General features: G+C 32.8%; 1 protein-coding gene and 1 pseudogene across 7 annotated transcripts in view; one reads left to right on the top strand and one right to left on the bottom strand.

The window, feature by feature from the left end:
* Positions 1-4,442: 4,442 nt before the first annotated feature.
* LOC145941635 (prestin) lies at positions 4,443-18,199 on the bottom strand. 6 transcript variants are annotated; one of them, XM_083047820.1, is made up of 15 exons: positions 17,690-17,842; positions 16,550-16,577; positions 12,391-12,504; positions 11,721-11,882; positions 9,608-9,718; positions 9,215-9,390; positions 8,569-8,736; positions 7,610-7,714; positions 7,361-7,494; positions 6,948-7,110; positions 6,634-6,810; positions 6,257-6,529; positions 5,705-5,878; positions 5,407-5,533; positions 4,444-5,062 (listed from the first exon to the last, which is right to left on the bottom strand). In XM_083047820.1, the coding sequence occupies exons 1-15, from the start codon at positions 17,729-17,731 to the stop codon at positions 4,884-4,886; spliced, it is 2,133 nt and encodes a 710-aa protein (XP_082903946.1). In that variant the 5' UTR covers positions 17,732-17,842; the 3' UTR covers positions 4,444-4,883. The 6 variants fall into 6 exon arrangements, with proteins under 6 accessions (XP_082903951.1, XP_082903946.1, XP_082903947.1 ...); XM_083047821.1 differs by lacking the exon at positions 16,550-16,577 and having other exon boundaries at positions 17,690-18,199; XM_083047824.1 differs by lacking the exons at positions 16,550-16,577; positions 17,690-17,842 and adding an exon at positions 15,498-15,782.
* Positions 9,751-19,755, top strand: part of LOC145941636 (uncharacterized) — a 51,031-nt pseudogene continuing 41,026 nt past the window's right edge. The window contains exons 1-2 of the transcript XR_014426191.1: positions 9,751-10,719; positions 11,372-11,402. The product of XR_014426191.1 is annotated as an uncharacterized LOC145941636 (transcript). The remainder of the gene's footprint in view (positions 10,720-11,371; positions 11,403-19,755) is intronic.

The raw sequence follows: 19,755 nt of genomic DNA, 5'->3' as shown, positions 1-19,755 counted from the left end.
CGTCATACATAAACGCGATCGAGCATCGTGAATATCGGAGAAACTATATATCATCGCGTGATCGATCGCCGTGATTAACGCTGTGATTGTTATTTTTGAAGGGATTAACGGCTCCATTCCCGCCACACAAAATGGCCGAGTCTACTTTTGAGAGTCTCTCGCGCAAGGTATGTATGGCATTATTCAAAACAATTTCTAACTTAGTACTATGTTCACTATCGCTGATTCATTCGAATTTTTCGATTCTCATTCGTGAATGTATAGACGTGTTGGTACACATTCTCTTTCTCTCTCTTTCTCTCTCTCTCTCTCTCTCTCTCTCTCTCTCTCTCTCTCTCTCTCTTTGTTTCATTTATTAATATTATTAAAAATAACATCAATTATCTAAATATTTCTCTGATCTAATGAATTATCTAATGAAAATGCAATACAAACTTGTTAATAATTAATATGATAAAATAAATATCGTGTGCAGAATCGGAAATGTCGAGAAAAGAATCGGGTAACCGTTATATTATGCATAAATATGTTATACGACGACAATAGTGCGACAGTTTTGTCAAATTAATTCCGCGCGACTGTAGTTCCAAGTATTATTAAATATATGGATAAAATTATGCGAAATTAATTTCCAAGAATAAATATTGGTTGCAAGTAAATGTGCAATATACATTTTACTAAAAATAAATAAAAATCTTAATTTGATTCAAATTATTATAGAAAATTTCGCAAATTATTATAGATTATTTAGCAAATTTTTTTTATTTCGATATATGTATAATATTACATACGTTTTCATTTGATGTTTAGGAACAAATAACTAAGTGGCAGCGGAAATGCAACAGCAGCGTAATGGCAGCAGCAGTACTATGACAACAACAATATTACAATGGCAATGCAACGGCAGTACAATAATGGCAACGTAGCCACAGCTGTGTTATTGAACAGTAATACAACAGTTGGTGAGTTAATTGATTATTTATATTTGTTTGACAAACTATTGTTTCTTTATTAGTCATAAATCTATTATTCTTGTCAAATCAAAGGATTTTAAGACTTTATCTTTTTATTAAAATGCATATTGAAAATTTGGTCTATGCTATTGCGCACATGTATATGCGCGTGTATTATTAGGGCAATTAAATGTTTGGTTACACATTGTGCAAATAATCGCGGACAATTGAATATTCGTATATATTCGTAATGATATTGCATATTATTTGAGTATCGTTCTGTTCCTTTTTCTCATACTGTAATCGAATTCGATTGCGAAAGAAATATTTTCATTTTACGGCATCCTATTCTATTCAAAATCATATTAAGAATCTTGCCTCTCGTGTTCATTCAGCAGTATTAATCATTTCGCGCGGATTTAATGAACCGTTTTCACACATGTAACTTTCGTTAGCTTTTCGCACCCGGCTCGACAAACAGAATACACGAACAGAACACGGATACACGGTTCATCTCGCTGTTCGTCGTGCGTGACTTGGCGCGAGACGCGACTGTATCTCTTGATTTAAATGACAGCAAAACACGACTTTCGAAAGCAAGACGCGTTGTCGAAATCTCAAACGGTGCGAATAATCGACGCCGATTATATTAGCGTTGCGACGCGCGCGATGTGTGCTACGTCAAAAAGAAAAAAAGAACGCCGCCGGATTTCTACGGTGCATTGTTCTTCTTGGAAGTAGAGAGCCTCCGTAGAAATTCTCTCGTCGTCGCGGAGTTTAACGTCGTTATCCCAAACAGTGCGTCGCACATCTCCGACGCGACTTTTTTCGCGCACGTGTTGCATTCGTAACGAAGCCGCGAGGGAAACGCGACACGTGCGATTAGCGAAAATAGCAATTGTCGCGTCGCACATGTAATTACAAGATAGGATAATCCTCGTTTTTGCCTGTCGGAGTTTTCGAAATGAGCTATCCAAGCAAAATCCTGTACAAGTACGGCGAGGGTATGTTTATATGTTTCTAATCATTTTGCATATTGATGAAATGAGTCACAACACTTGGAATATTTAATATTTAATATTCCAATATATATTATCTTCCTGATTTTTATTGATTTAATTTTTAATAGTGAAATAGAGAGAGAAGATATTTTTCTCTTCTAAAAAAATTCGTTAATTATTCTATTCTATTATTTTTAATAATAAAATATACGACATTGCATCATTTTAAATATTGGCATTAATTTAAATATATAACTACTGAATCTTTTTTGTGTGATAAATATTTTTCTTGACTTTTTATACTATTCTTGAAATTATATATATCAAGTTTTTATTATAAAATTTAATTTATCTCAAGATTTGAGTTTTACTTTTGATATTATCTTGAATATAACTTTGGTATTTTGTAAATAAAAGCGTTCTTATATTTATTATAACTTTAGACTTCGTGGACTAAAGAGTTCTTATACTTATTATAATGTTGGTTCTTGGAGAATTGTAAATGAGTAAAATATTACTACATAAACATAATTAAAGAAAGATGTTGCATTAGCGCTACAAGTTGAGCGCTTAACCATTATGCTGCTCATTATAATTGCACGATTGTGCACCGGTATATTGCCAAGAAAAAGGATTTCCATTTAATTATTCGAACGAACAAATGCGTTTTGGCGTAATTTTAACGTTACGAAATTCTCGCTAAAATAGACTGTCGACGTATAAAACTATTAAAATTAATAATTTTGTAATACAGATTTTTTTCTCAATATCCATTAATATCCGTTTCAGATTATTATCTAAAAACTTTAAACTGAATGTTGCAATTTTTCAAATTGTGTATCTTGTATATATTCATTTTTACAAGCAAGTTAAAAATTTAGTCTTTAAATTTTTAAAGACTTTAAATTAAAGTATTTTAACAAACAATTTTAAAACTTCTTAACATTTTTAAAAGTATTTTAACAAACATTTTTTTAGTTTTTGAGTATATAACACTGTCAGAAAGCTCATAAACCAACGAATAAATCAAAAGTTTTTCAAAATTGTTGAATTGTATAGACAGCGGTTAAAAAACGAAAAAATATTGCGTTTGGCGCGTTGCTCTTTTCTCATGAAACGTTCCGTATATTTTCATTGGATTTTCCAACAAAAATATATTTGATCAGCCAATGCAGTTAAAATGAGGTTAAAATGGTAGATGGTGAAACCAGAAGCTTGAATGATAGATCGTATTAGAAATATGTCAAATGAAAATAACAAAACACCTTAGATAGTTCATATTTTTAGAAAATATTAAATTAAAAATTGAAAATTTTATGGTTGTATCTATTATAGAACTATAACTAGCTCTCACACATCTTGAATATATAAATCTCTAGTTTAATTATAAATTTATCTCATACTTCTAATTTTTACCATTATGTTAACGTAATTCTTATATTTATAAAATCATGAGATAATATTTTATAAGTAATTGAGAAATTCTGTTGTATTTTTAATTGTACAAATCACTAAGAGAATCAAGTTTAAAGGCTCGTTCTTTTACTAGTTTTAAACGATACATTCCCGAAGGAATCATACCGCTCATTATTATTAACGAGCAAAGGAAACTTAAATAGACTGCTTTATAGAGTTGTTTCATAAAGAAAAAAAATTATATGTGATTTATATGAATAATATATATGAGTAATTTATATGAATAATAATTTTCAGTCGTAATAAGAGCTCTCTTCTCCTCTCTCTTTTTTCTTTTTTCTTTTTTTCTGTTTATTAACGTAGCAAAATAGATTAATTTAAGTGCACTATTTTATTAATAGAATTTCTTGAAATTTGCGATGGAATAATTTAACAAATGCAACAAACGTAAACAAATATATAGTATAAAAATATAGTTGAAACTAATGAAAATTTTGTTAACAAATATGAGCAAGAATGTTTAATATCTTTTGACATAGGCGACGGCGTGTGCAAATTCGCGGAAACACTTTGCCCGGAAATGGTTACTTTTCGGCCATCACCGAAATTAGCTATGTTTCGTTGCATTTACTTGAAGAATGCATTCTGGTCTTTTAATTCATCCACATTACTTTTCGTGTCTGAATGGCTCATAGCCAAAAATCCACGCGAGAGTACGAGGCTATATAAGCTATTTTTTTAAACTTGTTTTGCTCAAATCTCTTTCACGGTTCATCTTTTAATCTCATCTCGCTTGTGCAATATAAATTTAATTTATTCTCATCTTTGCTTTCTCACGATATGTTCCTAAAAAGAGTTTTAATTTTTTGCATTTTAGTGCAATTTTTCTTTAAACGTAAAATACCTATAATATATAACCTAATGCATTCAGGCGGTAATTAATGATAACGACGATGATGTTGCTTTCTATGAAATAATCGGGATTGAAAAAGGATTCGTTGCTAAATTTATTGCTGAGAGAGCTATATCAACACATCTTCTTATTAAATAATTTCTATTTATTATGAATTTTGTTATTAAGGAATATTGTTACAAAACTTCTTTATTTAGTTATTGATTCACAATAACTAACAAAATGCAACTTTAGTTTTATTATTATATTCTATCTATTTTTCGAGTCCAATTTGTACCTATCTTTCACCTACTGTGACACATGAGTAATTCGTTGTCACACATTTAAGGATTCGCGACATTTTTTTGGAGAAACTTTTTTTAGTTAAAATTTATAAAAAATATATGATAAAATATTATTCGGACACGATCGGACAATCATTATTGTACCATACTTGTATTAGAGCACTTACATTAGATAAATAGAGCACCTGCATTAGATATACAGCAGCGTATAAATATTCGTGATAAGACTTATAAATATTTGTGACAATAAAGAGAAACGACTCGTTCTTTTTTTTTTTTTTTCGTCATATACAATAACGCTATTCTCAAGCGGGTCTCATAGTCTGCTGATGCAGTTCTCATCGTGAATCCGAGTATTCCACGCAGGTATCGATGGCACTTCGCTGTGAGAACGTGCGAAATGCACCGCGTCGGCGACGGTGGGAAACATGGCACAGAAATGATTCTCGTTGTGCTCGTCCAGGTTACACTTTCTCATTGTTTCATAAATTGGACCTGCACAATCGCGATATCAAATTTTTATTTTTCATAGAAATTAATTCCAAATACTGAAACACTGATGTAACTTTGGTGAATGGATGCCTTATGCTATATAGAAAAGCAGCAAAAAATCTCTCGTTTATTTATTAGTAATTATATAAATACGACGAGTTATGTAAGATTCTTCTTTATATCTAAGATGCATCAAGATGTTATATAAATGGAGAGAAAACGATAGAAAAGACGTCATGTCATAAATAACATTGAATAAATTTTGCATGTAATTAACCTATCATTGATCGAAGCTGGTATACACAAATATAGATTTATGTCAAAGATTGATTTATAAATACACTTACCGGAACAACCCGTTATATAAACTGATACTCCTATACCGCAATACTCATCGACGATGCTTCGCATCGCATTCGCACCTGCCAGATCGATATGCGACAACGCGGTGAAGTCCAATATGAGAATGCGTATCTGTATAAGTTGAGGATAGAGATATTGAAAGACAAGAAAAAATATACGACATACAAAGATAGTTATTTATCTTAAATAAATATAGAATTATTATATAGATTGGGCCGGATAATTTAATATCTTTTTATACGCGGCTTTTTCGAAATTTCGTTAAATTGAACATACATTTACCTTTTTAATTTCCTCCGTTGCGACGCCGTTAGACGAAACTTTTAGACGTTTGTTTAGCTCTTTTTGAGGCACTAGCTCCGCAATCTTGTACACTCCTTCGCGAAAATATTGCCTGGACGCAAAGTTCAGGCTGCCGGAATAATGGAATATTTTTATACCGGGAATTTCTACGGTCTGAAAATATTTGTTTTTCGAATTTAAATAAATTTCTTTTCTGATCGATCCTCATTAATTTGCTATTCAAACAATTCATTAAACTTAGTAAAAATCACAGAAATTCCGTAAAATCGTTCTCAGAGCTGCAGAGAGATTCAAATTATTTGAAAAATATAATTCTACAGGATTTGCATTTCTACATTTCTTCTTCGAACGTTAAATTGAAAGTTCAAACTTCAATCCTGAATTATAATTCGTTATTTTTTTAAATTTTCGTAAATTTACGTATATTTACAAGAGAATGAATATGCGCATTATATGTATAAAGGGGAAAAAGATAAGAGAGATAAAATAATGTCGGGAAAAGTTACAAATTAAATTACAAGCTTTCCATACTCCTTTGTATCTCCTGGCGTCCAGATAGAGCTCGGTGCCGGGTGCTAGGGCAAGCTTGCACATGTAAGGGCGCGTCGCGAGAACGAGTAGTCGTCCGATGCAGAGGAGCACGCCGACTAATAAACCGTACTCGACGTCGAAAAGTACTACGATAATAAAGGTGACACCCCAAATACCGGCATCCGTCTTGTCCAATCTCCAGAATTTCACGAAATCGGTTACCTTCATCAGCATCCCTTTCAACGCCACCACGATTATGCTCGCTAGAATACACTGTGCGTTCGACGTACATCATAATCGCTATTAAATTTATTTCTTAACACAATTCTATGTGTGAGCTAGATCAGAATGTCGAAATGGATAAAGGAAATAATTACTCGGGGCAAAGGTTGAAAGAATGGACCGATCCATAATAATACGCCGACTAGGATTGCGCATGATATTAAGCTTGCCAGCTGTGTGTGTCCGCCCACAGTTTGCTGAATCAACGTTCTGGATAACGAAGCCGTGATAGGCATGCAGGAAAAGAAAGAGCCTACAAGATTTCCTAGTCCCTGCAAATATTCCGCTTTGTTGAGATATATAGAGATATAATCGAGATATAAAAATTATGTTTTCTTAAATACATTCCATTTTTAATATATTTCCTATAAAAATGTACTACAAATATTGCGATACTTTCAATCCTTACCTGTGCCACCAGTTCTTGATTGGAATCGACCTCATAGCCCATCTTTTGCGCGAAAATCAATGCCATAGACATCGATATTGTATAAGCGACCATGGTAATCACGAAACTATCTACTAAGATGTCTGATATAAGTGATAACGGTGGTACCGACGGAACTGGCAATCTGAAAATCTTGACATTATGACATTTTGAAGTTTACTTTAACAGTTTACTTTCACAGCTTGCTTGTGAGAGAGATGTGTTTTCTGAGAAATATATAATTTTCCGGTAAGAAAGTTTGTTAAAATTCAAGCGATTACTTTTAATATAGTCGTACGAGAATAATATTTTTCGCAACAGACTGCAAACTTTTTTATTAGAAACTGTGAAAGATAAATCGATAGAATGTTCAAAGATTCAAAAAGTACATTTACCCGACTGGTATGTGGCCGACAGTTATCACGTTGTAAGTATCCTCAAGATTCATTTGCATCGATATCAGGGTACCGACTACTACCGCAAGCATTTCGATAGGAATCGGGAAGGGACATAACTTTAATATTCTTGGCTGAAATCCAAATTATTTCCTCGTAGAATGCAAAAAATTTGTACGTGTTCTTTTGGTACATAGAATACTTTCGGCATTTGTCTGTTTAAAGCATATAGTCATGTATCTTACTAACCTTAAGAACTTCATTGTTGAAAATAAGTGTTAAAATAGTGATGCAAGATAATATTACGGCGGTTATATTGATGTCGTTCAGACTGTTGAAAATGTCTATATAAGTCTGAAAAAAGATTTGTGAGGCAAACAATAACATAAATTTAAAAAAAGTACATGAAAAAATGTATATAAAAGAAAGATCTTTAAAAAATGTCATACTAGTTCATTGTTTTTTACCTTAGGGAGAGTAATAGTAAATTTTAATATAAAGAAAACTGGATAAATAAAATTGTATAAGCGACCAAATAACTTAATCATTCGTATTATATATTAAATCAACTTTTTTATGCAGTAGAAGTACACACATAATAGAAATTTGTTTGTCAGGAATTGTTTCTCATGCATCTTTTAATGAAAAAATTTCGACGCTTTGGAATTTTTTCTCAAGAAAATTAACGCAGTTAATGAAAGTGTATATTTTCTTTCGTGCTATTTCAGCTTTTTTTTTTACAATAGAGCATTCTTCCGTGACAATTGCGTTATCAATCGCTTGAAACAGTTATTTGAAATCAGTGGTATAATTATATCTATTGATTTTCGTTTTTATGCATTGTCAAAAATAATTCTTATTATTAGCTCTGTTAACGAAATATTACATACAACAGTCCACGCTCTAAATACTGACCTTGACCTTTTGACAGCCTCGTAATCTATATACGTATCACAAAATATTCTCTCAGCGTTTAAATTACAATTTGATTACACGGGAATATCTACAGGAAGTGTTCGCCACGATTGCTTAAATCCTTAAACTGTTGGGCAAGTGCAAACGTTACATGTTTGCATGACGACAAGGAAAAAGGAAAGGAAAAACATAAGAGCAGAAGTGTATCAGTGGCGGCGTTCGTGTCCCAGTTAGAGAGAAGACTCGACTAATGTTTGCATCGCCAAACAAAACTTAGCTGTTACTGTACTCACGAGAATAAGCTTAAACGCACCCCTGCGTCGTGGCAGGTCGCTCAGCCCGAAGAGATCCCTTATTTGCGATGTAAACACGTGCATCGCCGCTGCAGTCGTGAATCCACTCACGAGGCTGTCCGCGAGAAGAGATGAGATTATGCCCAAACGCAGCACGTACATTCCTAACTAGACGAAAGAAATTTTGAATGATGCGCGCGAGAGGTCAAGGGAGCGAAATTAATATTAATATACAGCGATTCTGGGAATGAAGTCATTAAAATGAGCAGAATATAAATTTCTTAAATTAGACTCTTTAAAAAGAATATGATACAGGAAAAAGAAAAATTAAGAATTTTTAATTTAATTAAAAATTTTTTATTTTTAATTAAAAATTTAAAAATGGAAGGCAGGATTATTAAATCAACAACATATTAAAATATATTTTCTAATAAAATTAAAAGACACTAATCTTTTAGAAATATTTTTTTTAATATTATGTATTATTTTTCTATTTTAATTAAATTAAACTTGATATAAAAATTTGTTCTGCGAGAGAAAAAGTTGGAAGCGCAGAAAGAAAAAAAAAAAAAAAAACATGTGGCAGAATAATAATCTTTAGAAAGCATAAGCAGCATTAGATTTAGAGTATGTATAACGCAATTACCTGTATAACGGCAACCGTGAATGTAACTGCGGTTGCAACTTCCACCGGCGAGTATTGATGGTTTATGGCAGAAATTAAGGTACCGTTCCCGGTAGACGTGCTATTTGCCGAAATTGCACCGGTACTGTATGTAGTAACGACTTTTCCAGTCATCATGCAGACGAGCGCGAACGTACCTTAATTAACATAGAAGCGGCAATCCTGCTTAATTACGGAGCTCTCTGAATTAAGCAGCAGTCAAACATAATTTCTGAATAAACATTGACTTGAGGGCATAATTTTAAATAATACGTCGGCTTCCAAATTAAATCATTTTAATATGAACAGTGTTCATTTATGTTCCGCGTTCTTGAATATTTTTTTTTTTTTTAATGAAACCTGCAACACACCTACCCATAGAGTTGTGTCTGGATGTGCCGAGGAAAAAATACACCAGGACCGGGAAAAAAGCCATGTATATACCAACAATTGGTGGAACATTGCCCAGAATAGCATACGCCATACCTACGAGAATAATATCGATAATAGAGCGTAAAATAATACATGAATAGCCGGATCGAATAATTTAGATAACGGGGAAAGCTGTTCATGATAGTCGATTAGTTTATTAATTAATCAGAAGTGCGAGAAACAGAAAATTCGGTATAAATTGATCTATAAAATGTTAAATAGTTTACATAAAGTAATATTTCGGGATGACAAAACAAATCAATTGGCACGCGGCCTTGGCGTTTGTTTGCTTTGTCTATACGTATAATTATTTATGCAATGAGATTCGAGACGACAGGTAGTGGCACATTTCGTTTCCTTTGTGTGGCTATTTCTCAAAACGATTATTCTTTACGATCAGCGATTATCAGTCCGTATGATTAATTAACTCCACGATTGAAAATTCGTGTAATAAAATATAACATATTCTATAATTTAATTTATAATTAAGAAAATATTTCTTATTGATTTGTGCTCATTACTCGTTTTTCTTTTTTAAAGAAATAATTGCAAACAAAGTACAACTTGCATTTCAAAAAAGTGTTTTTAAAAAATAATTTTAAAAATATTATATCTATATAATATATATTATATTTCTCTGTTGCAGAGGCTACATTGTCAGCTTTTCGTGAACGAAACCCTTTTAAATGGGTACATCTTAACGTTAGTGGGAGGATTCAGTACCTGGAAGATTTAACTTGAAGAGGAAGTACCTACATGGCCGTTTAAAGCCCTTCTCGTCGATATTTATTTTCTCGATCGCGTAATTCGAGTGAAGTCGCGCGTTAAAAAATATACCTCGCATCTGATTTCCGAAAATAAGTGCTTAGTCGCGTCGTAATTAGTTTAAATTTCGGGAATGTCGTGCAAAGTATCGCGCGCGATTTTTTAATATCAACGTAATTTCGCGAGTGAATGCAGTGCGCGAGTGCCTAAACAAGTGTGAGTGCCTAAGAAACAACCTGAGAGGAGGAGGAGGCCTGGGAGGCATCGGGCAACGACGAAACAACCTTGAGGTAATTATTTCAATTTAAATGGTAAATACGGGCTAATTAAGAGCCACGCGCGGTAATTAATGCGCAAATTATATGAGTCGTTCGCTCGAAGAACGACTTAAGTCGACTTAATTTTTGCACAAAAAAATTGCAGATTCGACTAAATGATTCAAGTTATTAAATATTTTGCTACTCAGCAAAATAGGAACGTGTATATTAAAAAATATAAAAGCTGAATAACATAATGATTAATAACTCGAATCACACAATTGAATCTTTAATTCAATTTTTTTTACGAGTATTATTATATTAACAACGTTGAAGAAAAATCAAAATTAGTTCATTATATTACTTCTTATCAATCGCGTACGCGATTCTTCTCTATTCGGTTATTTATTGTGTCTTTCTTTAGTGTGTTTGCTTATTTGGATGATTTATTAAATAAGAATTAAAAAACATTTTTTTATATGTATAATATTCTATAAAAAGCTTGTTTCTAAAAAAAAAAAAATTTAGAAATTATAATATAATTATTTTATTAAATATTTGCTTATATTACGCATATTATTGTATGCATTAAATATAAAATGCGATGCATACGATAATAATTTTTTGAAATATTAATTATTTTGATTATCGCTATATAATTTGAATTTTTATTTGTATGTTACAGAGTACGACTCCGCTGTTGCACATCGATGAGGGTGAGTGAGATTTTATTTTATGGTACAAAAGAAACATCAAATACATATATCTTAATTATTTGTCTTTTTAAATTTTTTTAAAACATTTATTACACAAAAATTTAGATACTTATTTAAGATGTGTATTTGACGTATGTTTTTGTACCCTTTTTAGAAAGGTTCTTCTTGTTCTATGAATATTCGATGATAATCTATAAAATTTATCATCGTAATTACGAATTCTAGCAATTTCGTGAATATCTGATATGCATCGTGTGTTATCCCAATTAATTAATATTATTATGCATTATCGTTTCGAAATTGTTTAATGCAACATACCTTGTGGAATATGCATTACTGCAACAGTAATTCCCGCAATAACATCTCCCAAAATATTGTTCTTCCAATTATACGAAGAAAGCCAGTCGATTAAAGGTATCGATTTTTTTAAAAGCGTAATTGGCTTGATACTTTTGCATCGTCTTGACAGTTCATTGCTAACTAAAGAAAGGCAGACATTTTTTATATTTAATTAAATTAAACAACTGTTAAAAATTTGAATATCTTTATCTGAATATTTCAATAATTTGTTAAATATACAATATACGCAAAGTTTTCAACAATATAAAATTCTGACATAATTTAAAATAAACTTTAAAAAAATTTTACTTTATATTTATCAAATACATATAATTGAATTATTATTGAAGAATATCGCGTAGTTTAAAACTATTATACGAATCAACTTCATTAAAACTGTAAAACTTCAATTTTTTTCTCACATAGATATAAGGTTATCTAATCTTTAGAAAAGACGATGACCTTTCTTTAAGAATCTTGCGTTCTCTGTTCATTGATTCATCAATTTCAACCGGTTTTACTAATAGCGGTCAATGTTTCGAGATTGTCGCACAGAGAGGTGGAGAAAATACGTGCGAGTAGAGGCAAGAGAACGGTAAAAAAAATAAACGCGATCTCTATCCGTGCTCGAGTAGATTGTGACACTTACGGATTCTCTTGGGCTTTACGTATTTACACAAGTGATTAAGCTCGTCCTGCTGGTAGACCGGCCGTCTGACTGTCAATTCTGGAGCAGTCGTCGACATATCGTCGCTCGAGTAATCTGCGAACGAGCAATATAATTGAATGAAATAAAAAATTTTGTGTAAAAATTATTCTCATAATGAGACAAAATTATCGAAATCTTCTCTCACGTATTTTCGGCCATTTAAGTTTATTAATAAATTAAAGAGAACATTATCATTGCTATTTTCATTATCGAACGATTTACGTGACTTGAAGACTTGAAGAATCTCCCCTACTTTTTATATGATATTTCAAACGTATATAGATATTGAATTTAAATCAAACATAAAATTTTGATTTTATTTTATAGTTTTGAAATCATGTAATGAAGAGTCACAGACTTTTGCAGGAAATAATTTATTAATAATATAAAACTTTAAACGGCTGAACTAACGTGTGAGACATGAGAAAGGTTAAAATAAGATTCATCTTATCTGTCAGATTACGGGTTAAGTGAGGAAATACTCGTGTCTGTAAATATGTACGCATATCAGTGATATGTCACGCGCCTTTCGCGCTTAATCACGCGTATTTTATTAAAGTGACGATTTAATCGCGACATAATCGCCAATGTTCCCATAAATGGCGAGCGCAATCTATCAAGCTTGCAAGTTTTCCATCAGGTTAATGTTAGCGTAAGCAAATTTCGTTTGTTCGATGTAAACCGTAGTATTATGGGCAGATTAGATTCGCATGACCGGCATTGTCGAAAGAAATTGATCACGTAATCGATAATATGCAATCGAGTTACATATGATAGGATTTGTTTGGTTCGATCGCGTTCGACAAGTTATATTGGTAAACATTTAAAAGCCATTATTTCGGAAAATTTGAATAGTAATCTGCAATCATAACATGAGCGAAGTTTGATGCATCATTGAAAGTAAGTTTGTCTCTCAAATGAGCGATAATAAATATATATGGAATTATTTTAGAATTATATTTTAGAATAAATATTTATGTAATTATTTTAGAATCTCTGCTAAATTTAAACAAATTTATTCTTCTTAAAATTTCAAGTAAAGCATCTGTCACTACGTGAAACAAAAAAAGCAATAAATATAATTTGAAGTTAATAAATTTAAATAAGTCAAATTTTTCAAGAATTCGAATCAAGAATTAAAAAATTTATGCAAAAATTTCACACAATCGAGAGAATAGATAAACTAAGATATGAGTATAAGATACATTCGCGTTCGCGATTAATTCAATAGCGCGGCTAATTGATAACATCCATCAATGAACATTATCACGATTAAGTGGATTACGCGATGATATCGAAATAATTATTAATATTTCGATCACAAACTACCTGTTGACATCGCGAAAATGTCCCTTGAGTTGAGGTATGTCGGAACTTGATTATTCGCGATTCTCTCTACTCGCGTTATGATAAGTGAACTTTCACGGGCTAAGCAGATCTGATAACTAAACGCATCTCTGATAACTAAGACGCGCCACTGGTCGGTACTGTTCAGTTTTACTGTCGTGTGTAATTGGCCGATATCCTGATTCAATATTTTCAATGGAGATAATTTTTAATTAAGATAATACGCGCCCGTCTATCACCTAATACATTCAAGACTTTACATTACTTATTGGATTCCGAGCGTCGCTAATTGAGATAAGTAGATCTTTGAGATAAGTAAGTAGAGCATGATCGCGAAGCCAGATGGTTAGTGTTACATCAACAGATATTTTTCTAGAGACATCAATTAAAATCAACATACAGTAACAGTAAGAAAAGCTATCTTAAACATGATGAGACAATGCAAATCTATTTATGACGCGCGTCGAGACAATGCGAATATATTTATATATATTTTTTAATTCTATTTTTTATTAATTTTTTAAGATTTAGCTATTACGATATTATAATTATTTCTTCTAAAAATATAATAATTAAAATATGTCGTTATGTGTTTAAAACGTTGTAAAATACAGATATATTTGAGCATTATTATAAATGTGACTGAAAAATTAAGAAACAGATGACACTTTCTGAAAAAATAAAGCAGATTACATTAAATAGCATCTTTGTAAGATATAAAAGCGCATTTAAATGTTTATTACGGATTTGCATTGTCCGACATCGATTTAATAATCGTTGATCGTCGCAAATTTACGTAATATGCGATTAATACATACCATTCACTGTAATAATTATTGAATTAAAGAAAAACGAAACACCAGCATCTCCTTCGCGGGGAATGAATGTGTTGGTCGAATTTGAGATCTGGTTAACTAAACTCAATTATACTCTTGTACGCCAACCGCCGTCGATTCGCTAATTAATTTAATGCGCGCGCGGTTTTGCGGCACGCAAGTGCACTCGGCGATAAACGAACGCATAATGTGGCTCTTTACTCGTGACAGCGCGCACGTGCGTTGTATAACGAATTTAAAAAGATTCACAATCGCGACGTGACGTATCTCATTCTCTCCGGAGCGATATATCATCATATATCGCGTGTTGCGAGAGAGCAAATCACGCGGAAACGACAGACACGCACCTTTGTCGACCTGCTTGTCGACACTATCGCAGTCCGGTCACGTTGGTGTCAATGATAATGTACGAGTTTAGTGTGTCTCTGAACTCAGTGCTTATAAGTGACGTTTATAAGCATTTAATGAGAAATATCATATTTCTCGAATCCTTCTCTTCATCTGCCGTCAAATTACGTGTGTATTTATACGAGATGAAGAAGGCAAGGATCGATTGAGTTTACGTCGTTCGTCCCCAGTTCTTCTCAATCATCATAAATGTGTTGTCATAAATCAGTGCGCGTGAAAAATTAACACTTCCTATATAGTTTCGGAGCAAAACATTCGTAAACAACAAATAATTTTGAATAAATAAATATACCCACACATTAACAGATCTTAAAAATATCTCCATAAGTAGGCTGTTTAATTGGTTAATAGCACACAATTTATTCCATTTAATTTATTTAACATTGAGAGCTTTCCATTTTATTTCGATTATCGCTGTATGAGTGTGAAAAAAATCAAAATAATTTTCCTTTATACCTATTATATTCTTACAATAATAGCGAACGTTCTTCTTATCCGATTCTGAAGAGAAGGTGTCAGAGAGAATCGTTGCTCGATAAATCGATGCAGGGAAAAAAAAATAAGAAAAGGCGCGTATACGATAATAGAGTCCTCTTATTGTTGCTCCAGAAAAATTCGTTTCACTGATTCATTCTCGTTCAGTCTACCGGCGCGTTCGTTCCTTCAAGATTGTTTCGATTACCTACGCACTAACGGATCGATCTTGACTGATAGGCACCGCCGATCTCGTCGCCCGCCGAATTTCGACTCCCGCGGAATCTCGAGGGAATTCACGAACGATCGCGTCAGCGTTAATTTACCGCTCGGTTTATTGGCTCTAATCAGTAACCGGAGGCGTTTCTGCGAGGGGAACAGTGAATATCGGTCAGATTTCTCTTGATCTTGAGAAATTACGGGGACAAACGCACCGATATGCAACGGAGAGGCAGACAGGTTTTTTCTTACCACCTCGAAATCGCAACCTCAAGGTGCACTAGACATCGTAAATATCTTAACGTTTACTAAATGCACCATTTCAGAACGCGTTTCTAAATGATGTCACTTCCAAAGTATGCATATAATGGCTCATTATTTACTAATTTATTTTTAATTGTTTGAAACGATAGCGTTTGAAGCGATAAATAATTATATTTGAACGTGACAATTTTATTTTTTGTATACCTGATAGTTCGATTTTCAGAGATATCAACGTGATCGTGCATTTTTAAAATTTAAATGATACTAATATGTATTTTCTCGGTGATGATAAAGAGGAATACACAATGTGTCACGTTCAAATAATTTAAACCATCAAATTTTTGTATCTGGATTTGGATGCTGGACCAATATGCAAACATTGGCTTAAAAAGAACAAAAATAGAAACGAAAAGTGAATGACGTTTATAAGCATTTAATGAGAAATATTTTTTTGACGCGTATCACTCGCGAGATATATATTACGGCAACTTATCAACGAGTAAATTTCCTCAATATTTATGTCATGGCAAAAGGTATCAAGTGAAACGTACCTTCTCCGCTTGTCGAGCTGGATCTCAGCTGAAAAAGGAAGATATAATTTTGATAATGCGAGGCGTTATCGATCCTGACACAAAAAAATAATTGCGATAGATTTAAAACAAATTTAATTTCTCGTAATATTTATAGAATAGAAAGAGCAAGAATCAGAACTAAAATTCCACAATTTTGAAACAGATATATGCTATCAATTTTCCACACATGACATGCGCGCGTGCGCGCGCGAGCTCGTTATGTTAAACTGTAATAAGTTTGCGTGTACTTGAACTGAACTTCGTTCTCTGATATCATGCTCTGGAAGAGCAAACGATCAGTTTGATAGTTGTAGATGTTGAAATAATGCAAACGGCGATTGCAAACATTCCGCATGTTTGATCGCTCTATTGCACGTGGAGGAAATTTAAATCTATAAACGTATAGTATATACTTAGGCTCGTATTCACATTCCAGATTTAGGGCTGTATGCGGCCATATAATTCTCAGCTTGCATAATGATATCAAATGCATTCTTCGTAATAGACAAATACGGCCTAGAAGCAGAAGGCCATTGCTATCTATAGGAAATGCATGAAGACTTGTATCTAAAAATTTCTCGATTTTACATATTCGCGATCAATTCGCACGTATGTACACTGAGAGAATTTTCTCTTAGAATTTACCCTGAAAATCATAGTAATTGTGGGACAATATGGTATGGAAAGAATTTTATGAGAATTTCTCTCATATTTATCACAATAAAAATAATAATATCTATCACAATAAAATATAAAACATGTTTGATTAATTTTACTAAACTGCATAGTAAAATTTACTAACTATATAGTAAAATTAATTAAACATATTTTGTTTTATTGTAATAGATATTATTTTTATTGTGATAAAAATATCAATCAAAGAAATTCTCATAAAATCATTTGCATATCATATTGTCCCACGATTACCATGATTTTCTGGGTAAATTCTAAGAGAAAATTCTCTCTGTGTACATATATGTACATAATTACGCCAGCTGAGAAATATATCGCTCATGAATATATTTTTTGGGAGGGCAGGAGGAGAAGGCGGATCTCTTTTTTAATACATCAAAGTTCCGTTCTCTCTCCTTGAATATTATAATATTCGTATATACGTACCAGATTTTCCTCGCTGATCGACTTGTTCCTGGAAAGTCTCATTGTGTCGCAGTTGCATCGTCCGTATAGATCTACACCGTATTATTTACAGCGACTTATTTGTTGCTACTAATCTCTCTTGTTACTTGTTACTGTCACATACATCTATAATATTACTAGATTGACTTAAGTAGGAAAGAAGTGGTGGGAGAGTGCTATATATTGCTTGAAATTCAACGATTTTCAATGAATATCATCCTACTTGTTTGACACATGCGCGTGAATTTCGGGGCCATGTATTTCGAAGGAGTTTGCAGTCTAGTAATATATAGATGTCTGTGGTTATTGTTCCTCACGATATAAAGTTTGCTGTATCGCTTTAGGGCGTTAACGATAAATAAAACACTAGCACTAGGAATTTTTCGATTGTGACGAACGATTTTACGAACGTGATCGTCGGATGACGATCTGTTGTTTTACTTTACGCGTCTTCCTCGTCGTCCGCGACAATGTAAATTCTTCTTGTCAATCTGCCCCTGTTATTCGCGCAGACTACGAATAATCGGAGCGCATTCGACGCATGATGTTCGTTAAAGGAGATAATTCGAAGAGACAGAATACACACGCGCATATAAGCGATTGTGTTTGATCTCTCGTTTAACGGACGAACGATTTCTCTCGATTCATTTGCCGCTTTAAGCATTAATTGACTCGACGTTTTCGATTGTCACAGCCATAAAGACAGAGAGACGTGGGCATAGATTAATTTATATTAATCTACATCCGTCTGATAATTCAGTATTTAATTAAATAGTTGTTTCTTAATAAATTTCTATATTAAATTTCATAAGAAAGCTACAAGTATTCGATAAATAGAAATACAAAAATAAAAATGTTTTTTTTCTCGCGTTAGATATCGTCTCGCGGTACGAAATGCGAAAAAAAATGCAGTAACTTACAGTTTTGCTACGCGACTTATTTTTAATCTAAATAATCGGCAACTGTTATTTAAAATGATTTATTTCTATATCATTGTGACGTGCTGTATTCACTAGTCTTTTATCGCGTGTTCGCACATAAGCACAAGCGGCGCCGCCTCGATTCACCAACAATACGATTTATTTGCATCCGCTTGTTTGCCTTTTTTATCAGCCGTGATAAATTTCGCGGCGCCTCCGATGTGAATGTGTAATTTTCGTGCGTTATGTTTGGAACGAGTAGCATATGCAAGGTCAAGAGATTCCCATATTATTTAAGACACAGAAGATTGCATGTTATTTTAAATACAGTAATAAATTAATTTAAATTTAAATACAGTAATATATAAATATATTCTATAAATTTTCTTCTATAGTTTTTCATAAAATTTTATTAAAAAACTTAAAAATGTATGTAATATTATCGGATATAATATATAACTTATATGTTTATATTTTGAAAAAAATTTAGATTAAAATTAAAATTTAATAACTGAGATATTTAATAAGAAAACAAATCTAAAAACGGAAATTTTTGCGATTTTTATTCAAAAGCAACTGGCTACATGCTTTCGCAAGAATTCACAAATAGAAAGAAAACGAATATCACAGTTTTGCAGTTCTCTCTGTTCAAGCTCATAAATATTTACGCATCGCACCGTAACATCGTATAACCGAAATTGCGACCGAGGCAATCGGAATTGAACAAAAGTTTTCAATCATTGTCGCGACAATGCAACTGGCTATAAAGAGGCGGTGTGCAAATGTGCGGAATTTGTTCGAGATCGAAAGGAAAGCCGAACTGAGCTCAACACGTTCGCGTACTTACTCTTGTGTTAGTCATTGGGAAAGGGTATGGAAGTTTTATAATGAAAGAGCCGATACGTGACCGCTTCTATAGATTTCGCGGAGGCACTCGAGCTTGAACCAATAATACGTGCCTGAATATCGAGTGATACGTGCCTGAACATCAAGCTCGATACATGTGTTCTAACTAGAATATGTTGCTCCAGTTTTATTTCTCTAAAGCCTTCCTTCGGCTTTCGCTTGAACGGAATACAATTCGCGAATCGATGATGGACATATTTTGCGAAATCTGTCAGTGAAACG

This window comes from Prenolepis imparis, unplaced genomic scaffold (assembly GCF_030444845.1).
Source record: "Prenolepis imparis isolate NDT839.2.m4 unplaced genomic scaffold, iyPreImpa1.0 SCAF_10, whole genome shotgun sequence".
Classification (NCBI taxonomy): domain Eukaryota; kingdom Metazoa; phylum Arthropoda; class Insecta; order Hymenoptera; family Formicidae; genus Prenolepis; species Prenolepis imparis.
This window is presented reverse-complemented; position numbering and strand designations above follow the sequence as displayed.